Source organism: Podarcis tiliguerta (genome assembly GCF_965153285.1).
Source record: "Podarcis tiliguerta genome assembly, chromosome: 14".
NCBI lineage: Eukaryota > Metazoa > Chordata > Lepidosauria > Squamata > Lacertidae > Podarcis > Podarcis tiliguerta.
In genome coordinates this window covers 26,206,605-26,234,507 of record NC_139547.1, presented here as the reverse complement: position 1 = coordinate 26,234,507, position 27,903 = coordinate 26,206,605, and the positions used below count along the sequence as shown (strand labels likewise).

General features: G+C 41.2%; 2 protein-coding genes across 2 annotated transcripts; one reads left to right on the top strand and one right to left on the bottom strand.

Moving 5' to 3' along the window:
- Positions 1-94: 94 nt before the first annotated feature.
- ZWILCH (zwilch kinetochore protein) lies at positions 95-19,876 on the bottom strand. Its single transcript, XM_083412042.1, has 18 exons — positions 19,725-19,876; positions 15,942-15,993; positions 15,085-15,180; positions 14,880-14,995; positions 13,714-13,910; positions 13,074-13,153; positions 12,117-12,287; positions 11,855-11,926; positions 11,258-11,351; positions 10,801-10,853; positions 9,665-9,761; positions 9,415-9,494; positions 6,527-6,683; positions 4,934-4,962; positions 4,126-4,262; positions 2,944-3,039; positions 2,736-2,854; positions 95-1,651 (listed from the first exon to the last, which is right to left on the bottom strand). The coding sequence occupies exons 1-18, from the start codon at positions 19,778-19,780 to the stop codon at positions 1,566-1,568; spliced, it is 1,788 nt and encodes a 595-aa protein (XP_083268168.1). The 5' UTR covers positions 19,781-19,876; the 3' UTR covers positions 95-1,565.
- Positions 19,877-19,928: 52 nt separating this feature from the next.
- Positions 19,929-26,596, top strand: RPL4 (ribosomal protein L4). The gene is made up of 10 exons (XM_083412207.1): positions 19,929-20,270; positions 22,542-22,713; positions 23,040-23,146; positions 23,456-23,594; positions 24,038-24,162; positions 24,438-24,567; positions 25,176-25,332; positions 25,886-25,969; positions 26,154-26,274; positions 26,360-26,596. Exons 1-10 carry the CDS (start codon positions 20,268-20,270, stop codon positions 26,507-26,509), a joined length of 1,188 nt encoding a protein of 395 aa, XP_083268333.1. The 5' UTR covers positions 19,929-20,267; the 3' UTR covers positions 26,510-26,596.
- The last annotated feature ends 1,307 nt before the right edge of the window (positions 26,597-27,903 follow it).

The window sequence follows — 27,903 nt, the reverse complement described above, 5'->3', positions numbered from 1 at the left end:
TTTTTGCTGACTTTATCAGTCATCTTTTAGATCAACACTTCCTTTGGGTCAATCACGAGCGAAATAGCTGTACCCATTAATTCAGTGAGAACACTTTATAACAAAGTAGCAAATTTTTATTTTACATTCATAACCTATCTTTTTTCCAATATGGAACTCAATCACCTTTGGCAAGGTGGCTGCATCTTCAGACTACCCTGTGGGACTTAACTAGACACAGCAATCTCTGACCTAAATTAGGAGAGGAATTTAACATATCGTTTGTCTGCTTCTGAAGTAAAAAGTGGCCTTCAAAAATTAAGAAAGGCTACATAAAAATGGCCCTTCGGGAATATATAAATAATATCTAAGAAGAGTTCAATGTTGAAAATCCCACACTAAACCTAACTTGCTGCTGCCCAAAACTCCTGCTTGTAAAAGAAAGAACTTAGCTTGAATTTTAACATCAATTAGACTGATTGGATGACAGTTGTTGGGTTGTTGTTTTTTTACCTTTCTTAGAGATCAGGAAAATACTTGCGGTCCAACCCTGTGATATGCTTCTGGAATGGTGTAAAACTTGAAAAGTGTAACAAACACTGAGATCTACCAGTCTAAAGTCTTTTCTGATTAATTTAGCAAAAATACAACCTTCTGCTGAGGCTTTCATTAAGAAAATGTTATTTGAATTATAGAGAATTAGGTGCCAACTGGTTCAGGGTTACTCAATAGCTAAAATGAGCATTTTTAAAGTAGGTTACCTGTCAATAGAAGTGTCTTGCTTTTCAACACAGTCCTCACCACCTCATTTTTCACTGCCACTCTCCCAGACATCCCCACGTTTCCTTTGCTAGCCCACAACCCTCCTCGCTTCCTCTCAGTCCCATCTACCTAACATAAGTTCCAAGTATTGTGGACAAATGAGTATATTAACTTCTGGCACACTGTAGACACTACATAAATGTTTACCAGGAGCAAACAATAAACCTTAAACTTTAAGGCTGCAACTCTGCTTTGCGTATTGACTTTGGTACAAAGCTGGAGTGGAGTCCAACAGTCCACTTATCAGGAACATCATCACCATCATTTATTTATTATTTCTACCCCGCCCATCTGGCTAGATTTCCCCAGCCACTCTGGTAGGGGGCTTCCAATAAAAGATTAAAAATACATTAAAACATCAGGCATTAAAAGCTTCCCTAAACATAAGGAAGTTGTCTTATATAGAGTCAGAACATACTATCTCAGTACTATCTATGAATCTTCAATGGATCTATTGGTGGTTACTAGACATAAGCACAATTTCAGCGTCAAGAGGCCTGCGACTACTAAATTTCAGGAACACAGAAAGCTGCCTGGTTCTGGGGTCAGATTATTGGTCCGTCCAGCTCAGTATTATCTATACTGATTGGCAGTAATCTCTCTCAAAACTTTCTGCATGCAAAATAGATCTTCCTCCTGCTATCTGCTCAACTGCATTTTTACTATTATATTGGTTTTAATGACTGTCTTATGTAGATTTTATATTTGGCTATTGTTAGATGCCCTAGGCTCTTATGGGAAGAACAGGAAACACTGCCAATATTTTATGTAAAGTACACCTGAGAGCACTCGGTGAAGGTAATAAAAGACATTTCTTTACTGCCACCATCTTCAGTATCATCCAGAAGACCTGCAAGACCAAAGAAAAGTGGTGACAGGTAGAGAAACCACAACAAGTGGATTATGAGGTGCTACATGGGATGTTAAGAGCGAAACATTGGACTTATCCATGAAGCTTTTTCTGGTTAAGTAAAAGGGGAGACTTCTGTGTTTTCCATGGGGGGGGGGGGGAGACTTTCTCAGGTTTGGAAGCTCCCAGAGTGAAGGAATAAGCTGAACTATACAATTCAAGAAACCCGGAAACTCACTGACACGGAACACTTTCTTGCACAGAAAAAAAGGACAGAAGCCCATCCACAGGATCTTAGTTAGAATAACTAAGACAAAAACACATAGTCCCTAGGTAGAATGTGGAGACCTGGTCTATCTAGGATGTTCTTTCCAGGAGCAAAACGTCCAATGTTTTTTCAGAGAATCTCTGAACAGTTTGGGATGAAATCTGGATCTGACATCTACATTCTGGTGGTAACCTTCACCTTAGCATCTGACCTCCACTACATCAGCCATAGCTGTAAGTGGAAAGATGGTAATTCTCCCTTTCTGAAGACCTCAGAGCAAAGCCATCAAAATTAATCAACCCATCAGCTGCATGGCCCTGACTGTAACCAATAAGGAACTTGTTTCCAAACTCACTGAAAAACTATAATGCCTCTCTACGAACTAGTTTGGGGAGTTATGTGAGCCAGTGCCCTTGTTGTTTACCTTTCCTCAGTTCAACACACACACTTCATAGAAGAAACCCATCTTCTTCTCTTTCTAGAGAACGACACTCCTGTAAGCTACACCCCAGAAATTCCCTTCATTTTTGGAGGCCAAAAGGAACTGTAATCAGTGATCTCTCGTCCATATAAATAGCCTCTCCCTTGCTGATATGCAAATCTTCACACATGCCTCAGGTCTACTCATTTAAACCACATGTATGATGTGTCTGCATTGGCAATCACCAGTCTGCCATCAGCTCCAGTACTGGAAAATAAGATTCCCAGTAGTAAGACATTTGCAAGGCAGGCTACAGGAAGTAGAATGAGGCAGAGTGGGGAGAGACAAAGAAGCAAATACAAACACTGAAGTTCGGATCAGAGAGACCCACTCACCTACACTGCTTGAGCTCATGTGTTCAGCTGGCACTGTGGTGCTCAGCTGCCATATTGTTTTCACTTTTTTTTCTCCTTGCCCACTGCTGATTTCCACTCTCCATACTTGAGGATTTGCACTAAAGGACAGTCAAGAAGAAAGCCAATTATAAGATAATGCTCTACAGGCATTTAAATTCCAGGGTTCAAATACTGAGGCCTAGCTTACTTTTGGTAGAACTCCTTCACAAAAGTTGTCCTGACTGGTAGCTGAAATACATTATTTTCATTCAGGGGGTTTTCCTTGTAGTAATTTATACAGGACCTAGGAAAAGAGAATTTCTTTGAATATCAGCGCTCTGAAGAGATACCCAGGGAATGTTAACTATTGATCCCTGCAAAGTAATTCCAAACCAGCCACATCCTTAATCTTTACAGTGATCAGCTGACAAAAAGGTATGAGATACACTCAGGCAAAGCACAACCTATTTGGAAGGTATTTTCATAAGTGCCAGAGTGAACAGGAGTTGCGCAAAGAGCACATTCATGCTGAAAAACTTAGGGGCCTTTACAGGAAATAGCAGCAACAGGAAATCCCTTCAACTGATTTTTGATTTCTTAAATAGGAGCAGAGAGACACTTTAATTTAGAGCTGTGGTTCTCAAAGTGGCTGGTACTGTCCTCTGGAGGGCGCTAAAAGGCAAGTGGGCAGCCGGGGGCCAGCGGAAGTGTAAATGGCCATCAGACTTTGAAAAGCTGGTATCATTAATATAGTTGAATTAACTGAACTAAATAGTTTTATTGGATTTTGAATAAATGTGCAATTAAGTGTTATTGTTTTGAATTTTATTGTGCTGTTATCTTCCTTAGTAGGTTGTACAAGCCACTATTCTGAATAATGGTTTTTATAGAGTAGGTAGCACTGGGTATTAATTTATGTAACCATGGTGTTGGTGGCATGAAAAAAAATTGGGAGCCACTGATTTAGAGCTTAGCTGTTAAGAATTAAACAGTACTCCCCTCCCCTTTAGAAATATATTCTATGGCCAAAAACTTGACACACAGCAACTTGGGTGTCCAAGAGTAAGACCTCAATAATCCAATCATTATTTTATATTTGCCCCCAAGTTGTATTTTTGTGACAGCTGCACTTCTCTTAAAACCACTTTCAAATGGAGAAAGGAGTTAGCAGCAGTACACACTATGATATACAGGAAAATAAAAGAAGGATTTAATAATAATAATAATAATAATTATTATTATTATTATTATTTATTTCTACCCCACCCATAGTGGGGACTGGGATTGCAGTCTCCACCCTCAATTAAGATGGCCATTTTCCCTTTCCAGATATCAGTATTCCAGAGCATTCACTTGTCCTTGCTATTGAGATTTGTTGGTAAACAATTACTGTGTCAAGAAGATGAGGTTCTCCTGCTCAAGTTTAAGAAGTTCTACACAATTGTCCACGATCTCTAACATATGGTGGAGTTTCTGGATGCGCTGAACCTGCTCTTGCAGATCTACTGAAGTTGACATGAAGTAGTCCTTCAAGACAAAGAGGTGGCAAAGAACAAAAATCAATAGCTTTTAAGAGAGACACCAAATATATATAAGTTGCTCGGTTAAGACAGAATGCAATGCAAATACTTCAATACATGCAAGACAGTGCTCACCCCTACTTTACTCAAGAAAGACTAAGCCAAAAGAATTGCTGCAGTTCCGCTCATAAAAGGTCTAGTTCGCTCATCATAGTAAACCATACTTAATGGTTTACTGTGAACAGGTGCTTTGCTCCCCCCCTGTTATCACGTGGAAACAAACCATGATTCTTGGCCTAGTGTTCTGTCCAAACCAGAGATCATGGTCTGCCCCACTCCCCTAAACCCCTGAACTATAACCAACATTTGTTTTTGGCTCACTGACCATAGTCTGTTGGGAATGAAACAAACCACCATCTCTGGTTTGGAAACAATGCTAATCCAGGGATTATGGTTGGCTGCTTCTTGATAAAGCACAAGGGGAAACTTAAGTAGCCAAGATCAGCGAGTTGTATCAAATGCTAGTTCTGCTCAGAGCAGACCCATTGAAATGGATGGGAATGACTAGCATAGGTCCATTAATTCCAGTTGGTTTACCCAGAGTAGAACTAGCACTGTGCAGGCTCGGCCAGTCATTCACTACTGTTTTGAAGAGAGGAAATATTGGAAGTCTCTTACCAAGTGAGTACGGATTGCAAATTCCTTGCCTGAAACAAAGATAGTTCTACTTAGCATAATTTTAAATACAAGGGAAACTTTCATTTATATAAAAAAACCCAAATGCGGATATTACCCAGAAAGTCACAAGCCTCTCTCCACGTTTGCTCTGCAAAGAGCCCAAGACCAATGAGAAAACTTGAGATGAAACCTAGATGAGTAAGAGACCTTGAAAGTTGGCCACAGCAGAGTTTTAACTTCTTAACAAATTAAAAACACTTTTTTTTTTTTTTGTATCACCAGCATTTGGTTGACTTCTTATTGGAGAATTCTACTGGATGTGTGTGTTTTGTTGCTGTTTTAAAGTTCTATTTGCTAATATAATTTATGCTTTATTGTACCACTCGAGGATTATTTTTTATTGAAGAGTGGTTCAGAAAACTTTTTTTAAAAGAGGGCAGTTTTGCAACCACTAATATTTACAGGCAGCAGAAGGCCCCTGTTTTAGTGGCAGTGCTATACACAATGTATTGATAATATCAGTTAGGTCAACAAAATAACCCCTGAATGAATGGATCTAGGAGCATGACCAGGAGTCTAGACCACCAAGTGCAATCAGAGAGTCATTAAAGGTATGTAAAAAATGTAGAAGGAAACTGGTACTAGAACTATTGCCTAGTAACACATATAAAAAGACAGATGTACAGTGGCAAAAATGTTGGTTCAACCAATAATTTTAGTTGCTAAATACTTGGGAAAAATAATAAATTCCATCAATAAGACTCTAGTGCATAAATTGCATTTTATTAACAAATATGGGAAGGAACATTAGATTTTTTTTTTGCAAAGTTTCCCTTAAACCTTGGCACACATTCATATTGCATTAGTAGTAGTAGTAGTAATAATAATAATAATAATAATAATAATAATAATAATAATAATAGTGATGTATTATTTATATGCCGCCCATCTGACTGTGCTACCCCAGCCACTCTGGATGGCTTCCAACAAACAAAGAGAGTAAGACATAATAGTGTAATAAAACCAAACATTTGGGTCAATAGCTCTCTGTATGGGAGGCGATTTAAGAAATGTGCTGAAGCCAATATTGAAAACTTAGTTTGTACATAAACAGTACTCATCATTGTACCCCCTTCCGATGGATCTCTAACGATTCTCTCTCTTCTATCTTTGTACTTTTGTTTTAAATGCAAACCTCCTCCTCATTCATTTATTTATATTCCACCATTCCCACTTACAGGGACTTATGAACACTTTCTGCTCCTAAAAAAATTATCTGCAACCCCCCCCCAATTGTTTTTTAAAAAGAGAAATCTACTAAATATTATGTGAAGATAATGTAGAAAAGCAACGTAAGGACAAGGACCATCTGGCAAACTCAGCTGATAGTCACTTTTGTTGGTTTATATCCAAAAGTAGCATTCATGGAAACAGTCCTAACATGTAATTAAGTAATTTGCCCAACAGAACTTCAAATCCTTTTTCATGACATGCCCGTCTAGATTTTTTAATTGAAAGAGATTGATTTCAAATGTGATGGATTGTTTGGATGCAGTTACCCAATATCATGATGGTTGTGCAAAGCAGACTTACCTACAAAATAGCTAACATAATCTCTCTTCATTTTATCCACACCAATTTCTAGAAGCATTTGAATTGGAGTATCTCCACTAAGAGAAACTGATTCTATGCTTCCATTATAAGATTGCTTAATCAGTTTGCTCAGTAAGCTGTTACTTCCTTGATGAACCTGCAGAGACATAATCCGTATAAATAAATGTATACATCCTGTCTACTGATAAGATATAGTGAAGTACAATTACAGCACAAAGAGTAGTTTTAAGAGAGCCCATTTCTGAAGGCTATACGAGTCCTCTCAGCCCTAATCATTCAACCAAATACATTCACTGATACTCATTCCTTCAATTAGCAAAGTCAGGCAGTAGAATACATCTTAGTTTGGAAATAAAGCAGGGTCACTCGAAAGTAATGAGTGGTTTCATAGTTGGGAGCCTATATAGTGCCCTCCAGATGTTAGTGGACTACAACTCCCATCAGACCCAACCAGCACAGCAAATTGTCAGATTTGTTGTAACCCAGCAACATCTGCAGAGCGACCCCTGCCCTGGGTACAAAGAAATACAATAGTTTGTAAATTAATTTATTATTATTATCAAATTCACAGAGAGAATGGCATGCAAGTTTCTAGCATGTATGGAATATTGAGGGGTGCCAAATAAAGGGAAATTGTGGGGTGGGGGAGAAAATTGGCCTCTGCAAACCCCTAAGATGATTAGTAACCTGACAGAAAGGAATTAAGGTGGGGGAAGGTGTATGACATGACATTAAAAAGCCCACCTACATTCTCTGCACTGTATTTCGGGAGCAAGGAAAGGAAAACACAGATTTTCTCTTTCCCATTCTCCAGAACCCTCCCACCATGCTGGCTACTTAGGTTTCAGGTGCTTTGTTTCATGGGTACCAGCCTTAAAACAGAGCCCACTGAGAATATAAGAAGCTGCTTTTCCCCACAACAGGCTGTTTGTCTGTCTGTCTCACCCACTGTTGACTGGCAGTGTTATTTCAGAGAGTGGGGCAGAGATATGCCATATGGATGCATTATCTTATCCTCAGCACAGCTGGGAATGGTATCATTGGGGTGGGAAAGAAAAAAAAAGTGGTCTAATTATTCTCCGTGAAACTCTGCCTGCCCCTACCAGCACTTACAAAGCCTGAATAGGACTGGCTGAACTAAAGCATTCCTCTTAGGGGCTGGAAGCAGACCTGCCATAAAGAAGTTTCCTGGTCACCACTGGCAACTAGAAATTGCTGCCAGGCAACCAGGCAGTGACTCAAGACTCCTCAATATGCAGCACATTCCCCAGCACGAGCCTAGTCCTTAAAAAAAACAACACCAAAGTAAATTCACTGGATATGCTCTGTTCAGTGCCAATTATATCAAACTAGAACTTTGTCTCAGAAGCCTCCTGCATGACTTTGCAGAGAGCACTGTCATTTCACGATCAAGACTCCGTAAGCTGAGATGAAGACTCAGGGTGAGCAGATTGTTCATGGTCTTTGGAAAGATCTTTAGCACCTTCTGTTTGCTTTTGCCTTGAGGCTGATTCATTAGGAAGGTGTAAAGAGAGCTCCAATAAGCCATTTACTTTTGTAGAAGCTGCAGCTGCCTTAAAATAACCTGGAAACTGCTTTGATAGGAATTCTGCAAGGGCTATACAAGACTGCTTACAGTTACTCAGCAAGTAAAGAATAAACATATCACTTAATATATGGCTTCTAGGCATTAGTTACGTCAACCTGTTTGTGAGCTGAGTCCTGGCAGTAAAAAACAAACTTTGGTCCAAGTTCTAGTGAACACCAACTCAGATTAAAAGGAGAGAAAATGAGATCTGCCAGAGAGGTGCACCTGCAGTTGTGTTGTAAAGAGGTGCTGGTTTGGGGCAGCGGGGGAGATTTCTTTTGCTTTGTCTGCCCAGCAAGGAGAAGTTCCTCTGCAACTCTGTCCAATATTTTAAGAACAATATTCCTGTGCTCCTTTGGAGATTCATCAAGGTAAATCCAAAACCAAACCACCTTCTCTATTTTCCCCTTCGAGTTTTATTTGTCCTGAGACTTTACTTTTGTAATTCCAGAGCAGCTGGTTTAAAAACAAAGCAACCCCCCACCCCTTCTCTTAAATCTGAGGTGAGAGAATTGACAAGAAGTGCTTTAAAAAAAGACTCACATCAATATGGAAGGAATTAAAATACAATGAGCCAGAGGCAAGGGAAAGAGGGATTCTAATCTATGTACTCAGCATTTAATTAAAAAGGTATTTATTTCCCACCCACTTTAGCAGGTAGCCCCCTGGAGAGCTGGCTAAGGGTCAATGAGGTCCTCGGCCTGAAAAAGGTTAGCCACTGCTGACTTAAGGGAACAATCCTATATTGTAGTTCCTCTGGCTGGGGGTTTACAAGATTTGGTGGAAGCCAAGCATGAAAAATGGCTGCAATGTAGGCATCCTTTCCAAACCAGCCCGATTGGTGGGCTGTAGCACCAAGGAATGCCGAGGGAGCTTGTCATTTTTTTGGTTATCTAGTTGTGCTTCTCCCCATCCCAGTCCCAGACCAAATACTCCCAGGATACCACAGCTGCTCAGCTAGCATAGTAGCTGTGCATCTTGTCTCCCTGCCTACTTCCCAGTAGCGTAATTACTATATAGCAGGGGTGGTCAGAAGGTGGACTGGGATCTACTGGTAGATCTCTGGGGGGCGGGGTGCAGTAGATTAACAATTGGGAATGAAATTCTTGGTGAACAATAGAAAAAACTTCGTTTTCCAAGAAAAATGTTTCTCCACATGGTTCCAGTTTGCAGACAGCAGGATTACAGGAAAAAAGGCAGATCCCACAAGCTTGAAGTCTGACCATTCCTAGATAGGATTGGTTTGCCCAAGATGTAAGCTTTATTAATCATTACATACCCAGGTCTTCAATTCACCATGCTGGAGAGCTTTCATTATCAACGTGAAACACTTCACCAATTCTTCATATGAAGTAACATCTTGGTGGTGGTGGGGAGCAAAGCATTAAATAAAACCAGTGTTAATTAAAAGTGGCTCAAATGAAAAACAAACAAACAAACAGGACAGTGCAAAAACCTTCAGCCATTTCTCTTATAGGCTAAAAATCTTAAAATAAAAGATACCTAGGGTCACCTAGAAGCATACTTACTCTTCCATATTTTAGACCAGAACTGCTCAACAAAATCAATGTCTCTTCTCCTGCTAAGATGTGTTTTCATGGTGCCATAAACTGCAGCAGTGTCATCCTGGAGATTCTGAAAATAATTTTAAAAATCAACCTTCAAAATAAAGGAATGGATTTAATATTATTTTAGTTATTTATATCTTGCTTTTCAAATAAATCTATCACCGTGCATTTACAATAAAGAAGCAGAAAACGCTATACCTTTTTTTAACCAACAGCAGTAGCAAATAAAAACACCACTAATTAAATATGGAAGAGTTTCTTTGCATCACACAATGTTAGGTTGGTAATGGCACCAGGTTGGAGAAGGCTGAACAAAGAGAATCAACAGGAGCTGACATGCCACCCCAAACCCATCAGACTCTGTGTTGAACTCGTTTAATAGGTCCCCATCACTGAAATGAGCTGCACTAGTGCACCCCAGGACCTGAAAAACTACCCCAATATAGACCTTAAGGTAACTTTGATCATCTGGAGAAATTCTACTCATTGCATCACACCCTATGATATTTTTACCATAGGGTGGTGACCTGAAAACAAGCATTTCTGCTACTGCCCATTCAGTGGCATGCCTTTTCTGTTTGCCCCATGTGAGAGCAGCAGCCATCATATGCTTTAGATGTCTTGTAGAGACATCTTTTTGCCCAGGCTTTTCTTGACCCAGATCAGACTCTTTGTTTTATGTGTTGGAATCCCCCAATTCCTATTGTATCTGTTTTATATGCTTTCATATTGCTATTTTATCATATTTAGACTGCATTTTTAAATGACATTTAAAAATAATTGCACACCACTTAGTGAACACTTTTAAATAAATAAATGGAAGTGGCCGGTGCCAATCTGAATTGCAACAGGATATGACCCAACCATAACAAGGGACTGCTTCAGTATTTTAGAAATAAAAAGGTATTTAAGTTTAAAAAGTAACAAAAAGCAGTTGCACTGGAAGAGAGTTCGAAGAGCACAGTCCCTCCTATACACACCTATGAGGCGTAAAAGTCAAGTTACCAAACAATGAACAGCCAACACATATCCAGCAACTACAGATTGAAACTGCCCTGGCAATGATGAACAATGAAAAATTTCACAGCTCTGAATACCTCAGCATCACTACTGTTTGGCATCTTCAAACCGTCCATCATGTCCTTTAAATCTAAAGCGGGAGAGAGGATGACAGTACAGATCTATTGGCAAGGTACACATAGCAGAGTATCAATACATAATGCATATGCCATAGATGTAATGCAAATAGTTTTGCTAAAAAGTTTGGCTGCAATGGACATTTACTGAGCACAACAAATTTACCTCTACTTCTATTGTAAGCACAAGAAGTTGCCTTACGACAAGTCTGACAATTGGGTCTATCTAGCTCAGTATGGTCTACACTGACTGACAGAGGCTCACCAGGGTTTCAGGTAGAGGGCATTCCCAACACTACCTGCAAATGCCATAGTTTGAACATGGGACCTTCTGTATGCAAAACAAATGCTCTACAACTGAGCTATGGTCCATGTCTAGCTTTTCACAGCAAACATTTCCAGAATACTACAAAGTTACCTTTCAAAAGTTTCTGTACTAGTTCAACAGCTGGTTTCCCCCCCACAAGTTTAGGCCAGTCAGCCATGCCAGTCTTCAAGCTCTCAGCCAAACTCTTGACAGCGCCGTGTAAACAAAACAAAAAGATCACTATTCAAGAGCTTTGTATTGGTTAAACTTAAAACACAGGGGTTAAGTTTATTTTTTTGGGAACCACTGTTTTAAATGTATAGTGGATCTGTCTCTAGAAAAACCATGTGTAAATTCTGCCAAAAAAGTGTACTCAGGGTAGGATTTGGGTCCAACTAAGAATCAGTTATGTTTACTCAGACAAGACCCACTGAGATCATTGACCTTACTCCTTGGTAAGTGTGCTTAGCATTGTACTTGGGACTTCATATTTTGCTCCATTTCTTAAGAAAGAAAAGAAAAGAAAAACCACTGGAACTACCATGATCTTTACTGAGTGAGCTGACTTTCAAAACATTTTTTAAAATTTGGAGTATTCTTACAAATATTAATTTGATTTAAGGCAGCTGTTTAAAACCACACAACCATCCTTGTTACTATATGGCCAATAGTTCTCTTCTGAAATGCGATTTTCATAGCTATACTTACAAGAAGGAACTGCAGTTCCCTATTCAGTTCATACACAGAACTTAAGGGGCTCCCAGATGCCATCTGAATCTTCTGAAAGTTCAAAAAAAGGATAATTCTTGATGTGGATCCTTGCTAGAGCCCAGGAAGACTAATAAATCATTTAATGCACTATCACTAGTTAAACTACCTAACATTAGTTTGTCAATTTACACTATTCATAGTTAAGTCAGCACAGTTTTACTCCGCTACAATAATATGTTAAGAGAAGTGATTTCCTTACCAGTGTGGCAGTAGAAGTCAGGGGAGGGGCCTCCACCATCTTCTTTACAGAGTTCCAAGAAAAATCAGCGAATATATTTCTCTCCAACGGAATAAGGGTGTCCTCCAGTGAGAGGGAGTCTAATGAAGTGGTTTCAAGGAACTTGTAACGGGCAAAACCCTTTATTGTCAACTATAATGATAATAATGATGATGATAATGATGATGATAATAATAAAACTATTTACACCCTGCCCAACTGGCTGGGTTTCCCCGGCCATTCTGGGCAACTCCCAACAAAACACTAAAAGCAGAATAAAACATCAGACATTAAAAACTTCCCTAAACAGGGCTGCCTTCAGATGTCTTCTAAAAGTCAGATAGTTGTTTATTTCCTTGACATCTGATGGGAGGGCATTCCATAGGGCAGGCGCCACTAGCAAGAAGGCCCTCTGCCTGGTTCCCTGTAACCTCACTTCTCACAGTGAGGGAACCACCAGAAGGCCCTCGGCGCTGGACCTCAGTGTCCGGGCTGAACGATGGAGATGCTGCTTCAGGTATACTGGGCCGAGGCCGTTAAACAGAATTAACAGTTTACAGTTGCAGAATGCTGTTGCAAAGCTGACCTTCCAGAGCATATTTCTGAGAGAGAAGGGACCTGGGAGGGGGGGGGGCAGGTAAGGAAGCTTATCTAACATTGGATGTCACCCATAGTTTAGAAGAAGACAAACACCGAATTAAAAAGTGGTTACCATAAAAATCCCATTAAGGCTTAAATCCCAAACAAGAGCTAGACCCAGATTGTTTAGGCTCTAGCCCTACAGAGCCATGTCCTAAGACTAAATATCAATATTTTAGGGGTCTAGGCAGTAAGTGACTTGAGGTTTCACCAGTTGTGTGCATTTGAAAATTAAAGTAGTTCCAATATTTGTATAGGTGTGAATAATAATAATAATAATAATAAACTAGAGAAACCTACGTCAGAAGAGTGATTCCTCATTCTGTGAGTATCTTTTAGTTCTTGCAAGTCTGCTGAATAATTTTTATTTGATATTGGACCTGAATTTAAAAAAACTGAATTTAGTAGAAGTCTTCTAACTTTTGAAGAACAACATGTTAGTTTCCTCTTGGGATTTGCTTGCATCCGAAGATTCCCCTCATATCAGTATCCTACTTCCTCTCCCAACATTGAGAAGCTATGAAAAGAATCTAGATTATAGGTTTCTCCGAGACAAAAATTATTACTGGCAACCAGTAATACACACCCACTTGTCTACATCTCTTTAAAACAGCAAGTAAAGTACACCCACCAGACCATCAAGATTAAATAGGTACATTTCCAGGTAATACCATTTGAATTAAGAAAACCCCAACTTGTTTACTGTACTACATGCTGTATTAACCAATATAGCCAGCAACCACTTTCTGAAAAACATCTTCGGGACTAGAGGTGATGAACTAACACTTTGATTATGGACCAGAAATGCAGACACTGTATTTTAAAGACTAAAAAGAAGGGGGGGGGGATTTACATTAATAGTCTTAACATCTCTACTTCCTCTCACTCAAATTCAATGAAGAGGTTGCTGACAAGTAAGGTGTCCAAGGGAAAATCTTACCATTGCAGGTAACTGTGTATAGATGGATCCCCGTAATCTTGTTTCCAGTGCAGAAAGGTTCAGCTCCTAGCCAGACAGTTTGTTTGGGGTCGGCATGATCACAACGCACCCACAGCGGAGGAAGCGGTGCTGACTCGTTTATGTTGGGGTGGGCCATATTTGGATTTTGAGACATTGTGTAGAATGAAATCAACTGCCTGGAAACAAACTTAAAGACATCAGAAATGTTCAATAACAGTCAGGAGTGTATTATGAGGGGATAATGCTTATTTCTTTTCTATGCCACAGCAGCCTGATTTAGAAGATAACCTCTTCACTTAATAAACCAAGAAATGCACGTGCTGTCCTAAGAAAACACAACGGTGGTGTACAATAAAAACATTAAAACACCACAGAGTACAGAATAAATGATAAACACTGACTCAAATTAATTCTCTGAAAATTCTTAGCGAAGCAGAACTGTTTTCAGCAGGGGATGAAACATCAAAACTGCAGGTGCCTGACTTGATAGGAAAGAACATCTGCTCTGTTCCTGGCTCAACCCTTCTTCCTTTTTGCTGGCATGCTGTGGCACATCTTAAATTAACTGCAGTTTCCTGCAATGTCCAAACTGGGAAGCTATAGTTACTGGTATGACTACCAGATTCAGAATGAGCAAGCATCTTAAACCAACTTCAAACCATTAAATGTAATTATAGTTACCTTGTTCAGACAGCATTGGAAACGATGATTAACTGAAGATTTCCTGGCTTATCACATTGCATTGAGAAAGGGGAGCATAAGGATGGGGTTGACAGGGGAAGTCTAGTACACATATCATCTTAAGAAGTTGAGATATGACAATCCAAACCAAGCCACTAGTTCTGGGCTGGATCATTTGATCTTACAATTCAGCATGCAATAGCAAGCTATCCCAAATCAAAGAAAGCTAATTTATGTCTCACGTGTAATAAAAGCTATTATCATCATGCAAATTTAACATAAGCTCCTCTTAGAGGAGTTACAGACCTACTAAGGCAGTCATGAAACATTTGTTTCCAGCATTTCTCAGAAGTTTACACATTCAATTACAGTAGTTGACTTGCATAATAAACAATTAGTCTTTTGTTAGTTGTTAAGAAAGTGCATTCTTTTCAATAAAAATATAAAAATTAGGATTCACACACCTTGCTCTTGGAAGGGGTAAAGCAAGTGCTGAAGAATTCTCTTTTGGGAAAGTCCTAGAAATAGAAGGGTCACCTATCTGCTCCTCTTCCAGTTCTTGCATTTCTTCACAAGGTCTCTATAAGAATAAGCAATTGTGTTAGAATGATTACCACTCAGACAAAAGCAAGCTCAATGTTTGTTTTAAAATAAAGACACTAAACATACTACTTTCTCCATAATGAACATTGTATCACTCCTGTCCCAGAAGCTCTCCAAGGGATTTATACATCCTTCCTGAATCAAATAGACTTGCACATCAGCCTGGAAGAACAAACAGTTTAATTTCTGCAGCACAGCTTTGGGAAGCATTTAAATGACACTTGAGGAATAGAACATTATCTGCTATAATTAATTTAGAGCATCAATACATGAAGCAAATCTATATGAAGTGACACTAAGAATGAGTTTTCTTCTGTCCATTTCCATCTCCCCTGACTAAAAGCTAATCTCCAAATCACAGGCATACCCCCGCCCCCGATCTCAGCGATCTTTTCAGTGGTGATCCAGAGTTGGACTTTTCACATTTAATGAAGGTTAATGTGACCTCCTATTGAAGTACATTGCAGCCTTAATCTACATAGCATACACATACTTAAAAAATTAGGCTGATCAATGTCAAGGAAGCATCTCTTTAAGGCAAAAGCACCAAAGCTACATCAAAAATCTTGAGATAAGGGTCTACGATATGGCAAAAATGAGAGATCTATATTTTCCTTACAAAAAACTGTTAAGAGTTCATTCAACATCTCAACTTTCGAGGCACAGAATGAAATTTACTCAATAGCTGTTCTTACAGCATGAGTTGATTTGCCATTTCAAATCAATCAGATAAATTTCTCAGATTCAGAAATACTACAATTTTAAAGTTTGTCAATCAGATTAATCCATAGATTTCTTCTCCTCCTTCTTTTCTGAATGTAGATCTAAATTAGCACCCCCACAATTGCAGAACTATACATTTTCATCTACTGTACTGTTGTAAAACACAATGGGTGTTTTTGGGAGAAATTATACATGCCTACCTCAAAGGTAAGTGGTCCTTGGTTGATATTCTTTTTTCCTTCCTCATATACACTGTAACATAAGCAATTTATAGTATTTGGTTTTCTGAATTAACAGACTTCAACAGAAATATTTTGCAGGCCAGCCCTAATAATCTTCTGGTAACACTGTCAGTATACAAATACTGCTAAAATCACCATCTGTCCTAAGGTTGCTATTCCACTCCCACCTCCAATCATTAAACATTAATTAAGCAGCAGTAGAAAGATGCTCACATCCATTTAATTTTTGCCTGTCAAGCTGTTACTAAAAGTTCAGGACAAGACTCATTGCCAACAGTGTCCCCAAGCGAGTGCAGCATTTTGCAGTTTCCCTTAAGCCAGAATTGCACCCATCCACTGCAGGAGAAAATAAAAAGAAACATTTGGCACATAGTTAAACTATGGAACTCACTCCCACAGGAGGCAGTGATGGACAGCAATTTAGATGGCATTGAAACAGGATTAGACTAAATTGTGGAGTTCAAGGCTACCAATGGCTACTAGCCACAATGGCTATGTTCTACCTCCATTGAAGGTTCTTCACGGTAGAACCTCCACAAAATACCTCTGAATGCCAGTTGCTGAGAATTGCTGTTGAGCTCATATTCAGCTTGTGGGTTCCCCATAGGTATCTGGGTGGCCACTGTAAAACCAGGATGTTGGACTAGATGGGTCACTGGCCTGATCCAGCAGGCTCTTATGTTCTCATGGCAGCATTGTGTGGGCTCCCACTGACTAAGAATCAAGCCTGTTTTGCACTGCCTTATCCCTTTGTGGGCCTGACCCCAACCTGTGCCTTGTATCTTGGTTAATTAGGGGCAAGCCGGAGGCAGGAAGAAGAAGAAGAAGAAGAGGAAGAGTTTGGATTTGATATCCCGCCTTTCACTCCCTTTAAGGAGTCTCAAAGCGGCTAACATTCTCCTTTCCCTTCCTCCCCCACAACAAACACTCTGTGAGATGAGTGGGGCTGAGAGACTTCAAAGAAGTGTGACTAGCACAAGGTCACCCAGCAGCTGCATGTGGAGGAGCGGAGACGCGAACCCAGTTCACCAGATTACAAGTCCACCGCTCTTAACCACTACACCACACTGGCTCTCCAGTGCCAGACGTTGATTTCTAGGGAACCACCTGCAGGTTCCAAGGAACTGTCACAGGTATCCCAGAAGGCCCATTCCACAGAAGGAACTTGCAACAAAATTAAATGCTGTAAGCTTATTTGATAAGTTGCAGACCTGATAGCAATATATAAATAGATACATTTCTATTAAGCAGTGTTCTGTATCATCCTTGGTGCACGATTATGACAAAGCCTTGACACCTGCCCATGCCTGCCCTTCTTCCACCCTTATCCTAGTGCTGGACTTTAGCCAGAGAGCTCCAGGTTCCAATTCTCTCTCACTGCTTGACCCAAAACCACCACTCTGGAGCAAATTCACCTGTTCCTTATTTAACTTGCAAGATGCACCATAACTGCAAGAGGCAAATTTTTGAAACATAATGCGTTACCAGGGCATTATATTCCATTATTTTCTAATCCCAAAGTTTCTGCACCACTCAATATTAAGAAATGCACCACAGTAGCCCCAAAATGAAAAATGAGTGAGGTTTCAACTAAAGAAGAATGGCAACTTAAACTGATGGAATATGCGCAGCTTGCGGACCTAACATATAGAATGAGAACAAGAAGAACATCCGTTTAAAGAAGATTGGAAAATGTTTATTGAATATATGGGGGGAAACTCTGCACACTTGAAAACGTTGGCAGCATTAAGATAAACAGTTTTGATGAATGTATTAATGGAATACTGAATGGCTTAGTTTATGTAAAATATACAGGGATTTATGATATACAAATTGAACTACGGAAAGAGAAGAATGGAAGTCATTGACATTTTAAAGTTGTTTAATGAATATTTTAAATTGTAAAATAGAAAACTTAATAAATATTTGTTGTTGTTTAGTCGTGTCCGACTCTTCGTGACCCCATGGACCAGAGCACGCCAGGCACTCCTGTCTTCCACTGCCTCCCACAGTTTGGTCAGACTCATGTTTGTGGCTTCGAGAACACTGTCCAACCATCTCGTCCTCTGTCGTCCCCTTCTCCTTGTGCCCCCCATCTTTCCCAACATCAGGGTCTTTTCCAGGGAGTCTTCTCTTCTCATGAGGTATACACACACACACAAAGAAATGCACCACAGAATGACATAAGAACATTCAAATATTTATTGCACCCCCACCTTTCTTCCAAGGAGAGATACGTACTGGATTCTTGTCTCATTACATATGCTAAAGCTATTTTTTGTCATCTGCATACTATCCCTTGCTTTTTCCTGTAGGACTAAATGCAGTAGTCGTCAACAGGTTTACCATACCCATTGAGTCACCCACCCCTCTCCTACTAGCCTTCTGAGAAAAGCCCCACCCCACCCTCCCACTATATATATATATAAGGGTCTGGTGACTTCAGTATATCTGAAGAAGTGTGCATGCACACGAAAGCTTATACCCAGAACAAACCTAATTGGTCTCTAAAGTGCTACTGGATAATTCTTTAATTTTTTTTTTCAAGGTGAAGCACATTACATAGCTCTCTTTCTCCCCATTTCCTCCTCGCTCCTGCGAGAGGCTGTGGTTGGCCAGCAGACTTCATAGTTGTTTCCTTGCGAATGGTGCAAAAGCGAATTACCACAACTGGACAAAGTGTCCCCATAATAACTTATATGCAGAATTCATCATGCGAAAGGCTGGGCTGGATGAATCCCTAGCCGGAATTAAGAATGCCGGAAGAAATATCAACAACCTCAGATATGCAGATGACACAACCTTGATGGCAGAAAGTGAGGAGGAATTAAAGAACCTTTTAATGAGGGTGAAAGAGGAGAGTGCAAAATATGGTCTGAAGCTCAACATAAAAAACCCGAAGATCATGGCCACTGGTCCCATCATCTCCTGGCAAATAGAAGGGGAAGAAATGAAGGCAGTGAGAGATTTTACTTTTTTGGGCTCCATGATCACTGCAGATTGTGACAGCAGTCACGAAATTAAAAGACGCCTGCTTCTTGGGAGGAAAGCAATGACAAACCTAGACAGCATCTTAAAAAGAAGAGACATCACCTTGCCAACAAAGGTCCGTATAGTTAAAGCTATGGTTTTCCCAGTAGTGATGTATGGAAGTGAGAGCTGGACCATAAAGAAGGCTGATTGCCGAAGAATTGATGCTTTTGAATTATGGTGCTGGAGGAGACTCTTGAGAGTCCCATGGACTGCAAGAAGATCAAACGTATCCATTCTTAAGGAAATCAGCCCTGAGTGCTCACTGGAAGGACAGATCGTGAAGCTGAGGCTCCAATACTTTGGCCACCTCATGGGAAGAGAAGACTCCCTGGAAAAGACCCTGATGTTGGGAAAGATGGAGGGCACCAGGAGAAGGCGACGACAGAGGACGAGATGGCTGGACAGTGTTCTCGAAGCTACGAACATGAGTTTGACCAAACTGCAGGAGGCAGTGGAAGACAGGAGTGCCTGGCGTGCTCTGGTCCATGGGGTCACGAAGAGTCGGACACGACTAAACGACTAAACAACAACAACAACAAGATCCTTGTGCTGGAAACTATTACTCAGCAGCAGCACTACCTTACAGGGTTGTTGTGAAGGTAAGTGGCGAAGGCACCTCCCGCCCTCAAGACACTTTCAGGGTGTCATGAGGGGCAGAGGGGGAAGGGAGAAGTCAAAAGAAAAAGGTGTGGAGAGGAAAATACTCACCGCAGGAGGAAACTGTGGAACCGAAGGAGCGACTCCTGCCTCTGCCGGGAGCCCATCGCCGGTTCTCCCGGGCCACTCCCGCAAATGCGCAGCAGCTCCCGCCGCTTCCTTTCACTCAAGCGACAAACGAACTGCGCGCCAGAACTTCTTCCTTACAAATCGGCCTCGGACAAGTCCCCGGTAGGAATCCCTCCGCCGAAGTGAGGAGGTTTTCTCTCCGCCGCCGCCCGCACACACAAAAATAATCCCTAGCATTTCTGAGGCGAACTCGTGCAAAGAAAGGGAAGCGAAGGCGCTCTTTCCTCAGTTTTCTTCAAAGAAAGCGGCAGCGAGGAGATTTAAGTCCATGGAAGAAAAAAGAGAGCGCCGAGAGTTCAATCCGCTGGGCGGGGAGGGGGGAGAGAAGCGAAGGAGGGCGGAGCTGTGAGCGGAAAGGTGCGCAAGAAGCAAAAGAGGAGCGGCCGCGAGCAGTCCTTCCTTTTCCGGCTGGGGCCGAGTTGGTGAGAGAAGCCAGCGTGAGGGGCTCCTCCGCTCGTCGCCATCATGGTGAGCAGGGAAGGGGTCGGGGGCTCTGCCGGAGGTGAGGCTGGGGAGGCAGAGTGGTCGCGGGGAGGCCGCCATGGCGGGCGGAAAGGAAGAGAAGGAGAATGGGAATAAGCCGGGCGGTGCGGAGGGGAGAAGCGGCGTTACAGGCCGGCCGGGCGCCATTTTGGAACGGAGAAGCCGCCGCGTGGAGGCCTGGCTGACTGGGGAGGGGAGGCCCAGTGCGCGCTCCGGTGGCTGCCTGGCTCTCTTGTCTTCCTCCCCGCTCGCACCGACCGCGACCTGAGGCAGGGCCTTTAGCTAGGAAAGGGGGACGCAGCCTGGAGCCGATAGCGCTGAGGATGCGGAGGCTTGGAAGGGAATTTTTTTCCCCCTTCGGCTCCTCGTTTTTACCTCTCTCCCAACCACCGCTCATTGGATTGAGTGACTTTAATTTTAAGTCACACAAAGGAAGAGTCAGTGGCCGGCCTAGTCCGGCATCCTGTTCCCACAGCGAAAAACTCGCGATCAGCACCCGAGCGCAAGAGACATGGCCTTCATCGCTTAAAGATGCGCCGCTACGGCAGCAGAAGAGGGTCGTGCTGGAGTCCGTTCCTGACTATTCACCACATTGGCTGGGATTTGGGGTCCAGCAGCAACTGGAGAGGGGCACATTCCGCCCCCTCCCGTCTACTGTAGACATATATACAGTATTTCTAGTCACAAAAGGCTCCTGAGCCTCCCCAAAGGTGCTGCCGTCTTCGTGAGAGAACTGTTTCAGTAATGCATTTTTTTAACTCTGACATTTCTGGGTTTTATATCAATTTACAACCACCACCCGCCTCTCAGATGACAAGTTATCCTATGCTTGTAGGATAAAGTGCAGCACGTTTCTGTTAAGACACTGAGTATTTTGCTAGAATTTTGCATTTACCAAGCCAGCATGTTTATACTTGGGCTTTCATTCTATATGTGCTTACCTGTGAGTAAACTGCACTAAATCCAATAAATATGCATAGAATTGCTACATGCTTTCATTATAAATATGTCAGACAGCATATAAAATTAAATGCACTGAGTTACATATGACACATTGTAGTTGAAACAGTAAAATAAGTATTGCCTATGTTCCAGTTTTCCCAAAAACTTTCCATTTTTCTAACTTTCCCATTGGCCTCCTAGTGTCTAGAAACCCTACACGTAACTTGCAATGATGTAAATATTTATTAAAATGGTTAATACCAACAATAGTATAGAACTTCCAAGTGAAGCTGACTTTGAGAGTGTTGCAGCTTCCCTAAAACTACTTAGTGAGTTGAGAGCAGAAACAAAATTTGCACCAGGACTCCATAGTTCAGTCTCTTTGCTGCTGCTCTACATGTGCTTACCTGTGAGCAAACTGCATGTTTCACTCACTGCATATTTAAACACACAGCATTGATAAGCCCATTTTGCATGAATCAATCTAACTCTTTTAGCCTCTAATAGGTAAAGGCTAAAAGAGTTAGATTGATTCATGCAAAATGGGCTTATCAATGCTGTGTGTTGAATACCTATATTCTTGATGGCTAAATTGAACATGTTCAGACAGAATATGCCTCTGAATACCAGTTGCATGTGGCAGGGCAGGATAAAAAGTGCAGTAGGTGTTTTTTAACCTTGTTTGTCAGGCTTTCAGAGGCATGCATTTGGCAACTGAGGGAAACTGGATGCTGAAATTATAATAGAAAACTTTAAAAAGATTAAAAACCACAAATAGTCTAAAACTACAAAATGATTATATCATAAATAACCTTTAAAAATCAGATGAGAAAACAAGGTGATCCATGGCAGCTTGACTATTGTTTGTTCAAAGTATTATACGTATTTGGAATGTGGAGGAAAGCTGCCTACAGTGGTCAGCAGATCCAACAGTTTCATGGCAGTGCAGTAGAAGACCTGAGTAGTGGACAGGAATTGCATTGTATGGACGACATAGAGGGCTGCAGGTTCTCAATCCCTGACAGAGAGTCTAAAAAATAAGCTAAAATACTTGTATTTTATGTTCATTCTTTATTTAACATAACAGGCATTTTTATGTTCGGTGCAAGAATGCATTACATTGCATGAGTGCACATATTGCTATGATGTTGTAATTTGCGTCCTATCCGGTCTTCAGGGGCAGTAGCCTGCTGTCCACTCACTGTTGCCGTTGAGCTGACGACTTTCTGAAGCTGAGCAATATTTGTGCCGTCGCTGAACTGCAATAACACCAGTTGCTTGTATTTGAGAATTTGCCTCTCTCCCCATCCCCAGGCTTGTACTCGTCCTTTGGTTTCGGTATATTCCGAAAAGGGGGAAGTTTCGGGTAAAAATGTCACTATGCCTGCTGTGTTCAAAGCTCCAATTCGTCCAGATATTGTGAACTTCGTTCATACCAACTTGCGGAAAAACAACAGGCAACCATATGCTGTCAGCGAGCTTGCAGGTAAGAGTTGTACCAATACCACTGGGGATTGAAAATTTAAGATACACATCTTATTTTTAAAAAAAGCTTTTTGGCTATAATTTCTGAATACCTGACTGAATAAAAGTCTTGGCTTGTTACTTCAAGTCAGTTTAAAAAGTCATCCGTATAGCATAAAAATATATACCTTCCTGAAATGATGAAATTCCACTTCATTGGTCCGTGTTTTTGAGCTCTGTGATATTAGTGGAAGTTCTGATGTTGGCTTGGCTGTTAACACCTTCAGGAAAATGACATAGAACATGATGATCAGTAATTATTTAATGGCATGCTTCTTTTCTTTTCAGGTCATCAGACCAGTGCTGAATCTTGGGGTACTGGAAGAGCTGTTGCTCGTATCCCAAGGGTTCGTGGAGGTGGAACTCATCGATCTGGCCAGGGTGCTTTTGGCAATGTATCCTTGACTCTGGCTGCCCTTTCTGATTATGTCCTCAAGAGAAAAGCTCATCAATTGAAATATAATGATTTATTACCAGCATTGTGATAGAATGTATTGTGTGTCTAGAAACTGGTGAGAAATAGAGGGATCGTACTTGCCATGATGTCGTAATTTGCGCCTTACTCTGTATACAGTGACAGTTGCCTGCTGTCATCAGGCTGGTACAGATGGTTGATGATCAGCTAACTCTGAGCAAGACTGAAAGAGGGGGTGGATCTTCCACAAGAATGTACTTTGTTTCCATCCTTTACACTTGACAAATAGATGTGTCGTGGAGGTCGCATGTTTGCCCCAACCAAGACTTGGCGACGCTGGCATCGTAGGGTGAACGTGCCTCAGAAGCGCTATGCCATCTGCTCTGCTCTGGCAGCTTCATCCCTTCCGGCACTTGTTCTGTCCAAAGGCAAGTATGTTGTTTTATGTAGGGCCATTCATATACTTATTAAATGTGACATAGTTGTAATTGTGGGACAGTTTGTATTTGTAGCCCATGTTTATAGGAAATAGAGCACCTTTTACAGAGCCTGTAACTCCAGATGTTGCAGACCAACTCCGGTCGGCCTCAGCCAGCACGACCAGTGGTCAGGGATGATGACTTGTAGTCCAACAACTTTTGCAGTTTAACCACCCTGGGAATAGAAGGTGACTGATTAGTCTGGAGGATAGTTTGGAGTACTTATGGAGACAATGGGGTGTTATAAGTGGGTTTTCAGGTGAACAGGCTTAGAGTGCAGGTTTTTTGCTATCCTGGTATTCATTAATGAACCCAGATATTTAGTGGTGGTGGTTGTTTATTTGCCATTGTAGTCAGTGTGCACTAAAATCTAAAATGTGCTATCTTAACAGGCCATCGCATTGAGGAGATTCCAGAACTTCCTCTGGTGGTTGAAGACAAAGTCGAGGGCTACAAGAAAACAAAGGAAGCTGTTCTACTGCTTAAGAAGCTGAAGGCCTGGAATGATATCAAAAAGGTGTGCTGAGTGTTGACTGCAAAAATCAGGGGTGGTAGAGGAGTGTGTGTGTGTGTTTAACTAATCCAAGAACCTTTTTTTAAAAAAAAAAATCTTCATATAGATAAAAGCATTCAGCAATCTGATTACCGTTGCTTCTGCAAAATGATGAATTTTTCACTGGTCCGTGTTTCAGATGAACACTGATGATTGTGAAGTTCTGAGTTGCAGAAGCACAGTTGTTAACCCTGAAAGTGGTTACTTGGTTTTTACACAAAATGTTTGTTTCCACCCAGGTCTATGCCTCCCAGCGTATGCGTGCAGGCAAGGGAAAAATGAGGAACCGCCGTCGCATCCAGCGCAGGGGACCCTGCATTATTTACAATGAGGACAATGGCATCATAAAAGCTTTCAGGAACATCCCAGGTATCTTTTGAATTACTATGCAAGATGCATGAGGGAGGTTGTAGGCTGGAGGGGTGTAAAAAATGATGATATTCCACTTCATTGGTCCGTGTTTATGAAACACATGATTTGGTGGAGGTTCTGACTAAATACCCAGATTGGGATGAATGTTTAGGTGGGAATATGGTTAAGAGCCGCATCGTGTTCCCTTGTACAGTGGTGCCCTGCAAGACGAAAGGGTTTTCCGTTTTCAGAGGCGCTTCGCAAGACGAATTTCCCTATGGGCTTGCTTCGCAAGACGAAAATTGACGAAAATTTTTGAGGGTTTTTTTCCGCTCCAAAACCCCTTTTTCTGAAGCGCTAAGCTGCTAAAAGCATTTTAGCAGCTAAACCGCTAATCCCTTAAGCCTTTAATAGGCGTTAATAGCCCTTAAACTGCCAATAGCGCTAATCCGCTAATGGGCTTGCTTCGCAAGACGAAAAAACCGCAAGACGAAAAGACTCGCGGAACGGATTCTTTTCGTCTTGCGAGGCACCACTGTATCTTCTAGGCAGTAAGAAAACAATTCATTAATCAGAATAGTGAACATGTGTACTTAAAACACGTACACTGTGCTCTTATTTATCAGGGATTACCCTTCTTGATGTCAACAAGTTGAACCTTTTGAGACTTGCTCCTGGTGGCCATGTTGGACGTTTCTGCATTTGGACTGAAAGTGCTTTCCGCAAGTTGGATGACTTGTATGGCACCTGGCGTAAGCCAGCCACCCTGAAGAGTAACTACAAGTAAGCTTGTTTTTAGGTTCTAGTTGGGTTTGCTTTAAGCCTCATTAGTGGTTAGAAGTGTTGCTTGCCCTACAAATAAATTGGGAGTTTCAAGTATTGTAGTGGGCTTGGTGACTGTTCAGTATGCTCACTGGAAAATCCCATAATAGTTGCCATTCCTCCTTAATGCCTCCTTTTCAGGCCGAAAAACAACTTAACAAGGAGGAGAGGGTGGCAGACAGTAGATGGCTCCCACTTCTCCAAGGCATTGACTTGGGTGAGGAAGGGCTGTAGGAAATAGTGGAGATGGGTTCAAATCCCAGTTGGGGCAGGGGATGGTAGAAGCATGGTTGTGCGTGACTGAGGTTGCCGTATTTGAGTGAGAAATTGTCATATTTTGTACTCTGCCATTTGGAATTCTGCCCAGGCCTACTTAATGACAAATGGAAGGGTGCTCATGCAAATAATGAGTACTACTTGTAATATCTACTCATCAATAGCTAAAAGGAGATGAAATGTATTTGTGTGAGAGACTTCAGTGCTAAAACTGTAACATGCCTGTATTTAAATGCAGCCTGCCAATGCACAAGATGACCAATACAGATCTTGGAAGAATCTTGAAAAGCCAAGAGATCCAGAAGGCCCTCCGTGCACCAAAGTTAGTGTTTGTTTTAAATTTTCAACTTAAAATAGTAGTCCTTAAAAAAGAAAAAAACTACTTATTTTTCTTCTTTTTGTTGTTGTTATTGAGCTGTATATAATCTAACCCATCTGCACTGCATGATGGTGATGACTAGGCTATAAATAAAAGGGCTATGTACTCATCCAACCACCTTCTGCAGGAAAAAGATTCACCGCAGAGTTCTTAAGAAGAATCCACTGAAGAATTTGAGAGTTATGATTAAACTGAATCCATATGCCAAGACTATGAGACGCAACACCATTTTGCGCCATGCTAAGAATGTAAGTGGGGTAAAAATTGGATTGAAATTAGATTTCCTGTTTTCAAAACATTGCGGAGTGTAACCATCTTAATTTTTCCCTACAGCACAAGCTCAGAGAAGAGAAAGCGGCAAAGGGCAAAGCAAAGGTTGAGGCTGCAGCTGCAGCTAAAAAGACAGAAATTGCAGCTAAAAAGAAGGAAACTGCAGCTAAAAAGAAGGAAACTGCAGCTAAAAAGAAGGAAACTGCAGCATAAATAAGACAAGCATTGGCACTTCTCTGCTTCAGTGCTGAAAAGGGCTGTACTGTGGATTACAGTTAATAAAAAACAAATCTATCCAGAGTGGTATCTTTACTAATCATTTGCACTGATGCCCTTCAGTCCTGAAAGAATGGAATGGAAATTCAGGGGCCAGTAAATACATTTTTATGGAATGGTTTAGCCAGAGAGCTAAGATTATTTGCATGTGTTATAAAGACATATCAAAACATATTTTTTGGATACCATGTTATTTATAGTACCCCATAAACTAATCTGAAGTGGAGTGATAGGACTTGTGAGTTACTCTTCAGAAGAATTCTGACACAAAACCAAGTTATAACAGATAGCATTTGGAGTCGGAACAAAATTAGAGGGGAGGGAGAGGTGGAAGTTTTGAGGTGATGGATTTAATTAGGATGCAAACTCATTAAAACTTTCATCAGTAATGTGGAATGGGCATTGGAGGGAGTTCTAGGGATAAAATATTGAAAAGGGCTTTTAAATGGGCATAAGTGGAAATACAACTTGCAGTTAATGTGATATCACAAAACACTTGACTAAAGACTGCTTTCAAAGTTGCTGATTCTGCATCAGATTTCCTTTTATGTACATGATGCCGAGCGGGTTGCAGTAGACATGCAGTTTTGATTCTGCATGTTCTGGGAATAATTGTAGATGGCCCCTGACCACTGAATATATAGAATGGAAGGATGGCCTATAAATCCTTTTTTAAAGTTAAGTGAGGAGAGCTCATTGCTATAGAAATAGTACCAATAGTAAATATGAAGGAATACACAAAGTAGTTAAGCACTCAGCCAGTTGTGGGATTTTTTTTTCTGGTAGAGGTTCTGTTTGCAACTTCTGACATGTCCAACCTTTTGAACTGCTGCTTAGAAAGTGCAGAAGGGTAGCTATGCAGTCCCAGCAAAAGCAAGCCTGTACCTTAAGCCAAGAGGCAGTGCTCAACTATGAAAACGTGTGTCTACAGAAGAATGGAGATGGTGCAGTGGGGTAGGAGAGCTGAAAATAATGCCAGTATATTTCACATCTGGCAGCGAGGTGTAGTTTGGTCAGAACTGAGTATACATTACATCTGGTAAAAACCACCATAGCCACTAGAGGGGCATGAAAAATTGTGCCGGGATTTTTAGACTACCAAAGTACTATCTGAAACCAAAGGGGCACATTGGTTGCCAGATGTGAAATATATTGGCAATATATTCAGCTCTTCTACCCCTCTAGCAGACCCTGATCTACATAAGGGCTACAACAACTGCAGGTTTGCTATTTTAAATACGACAAAGAGGATAGCAGAATTGGAAACATTCTAGCTAAATCTGCTCCGTTATGCGCCACCTCTCATCCTGATGCAGGATAGGATCCAGAGA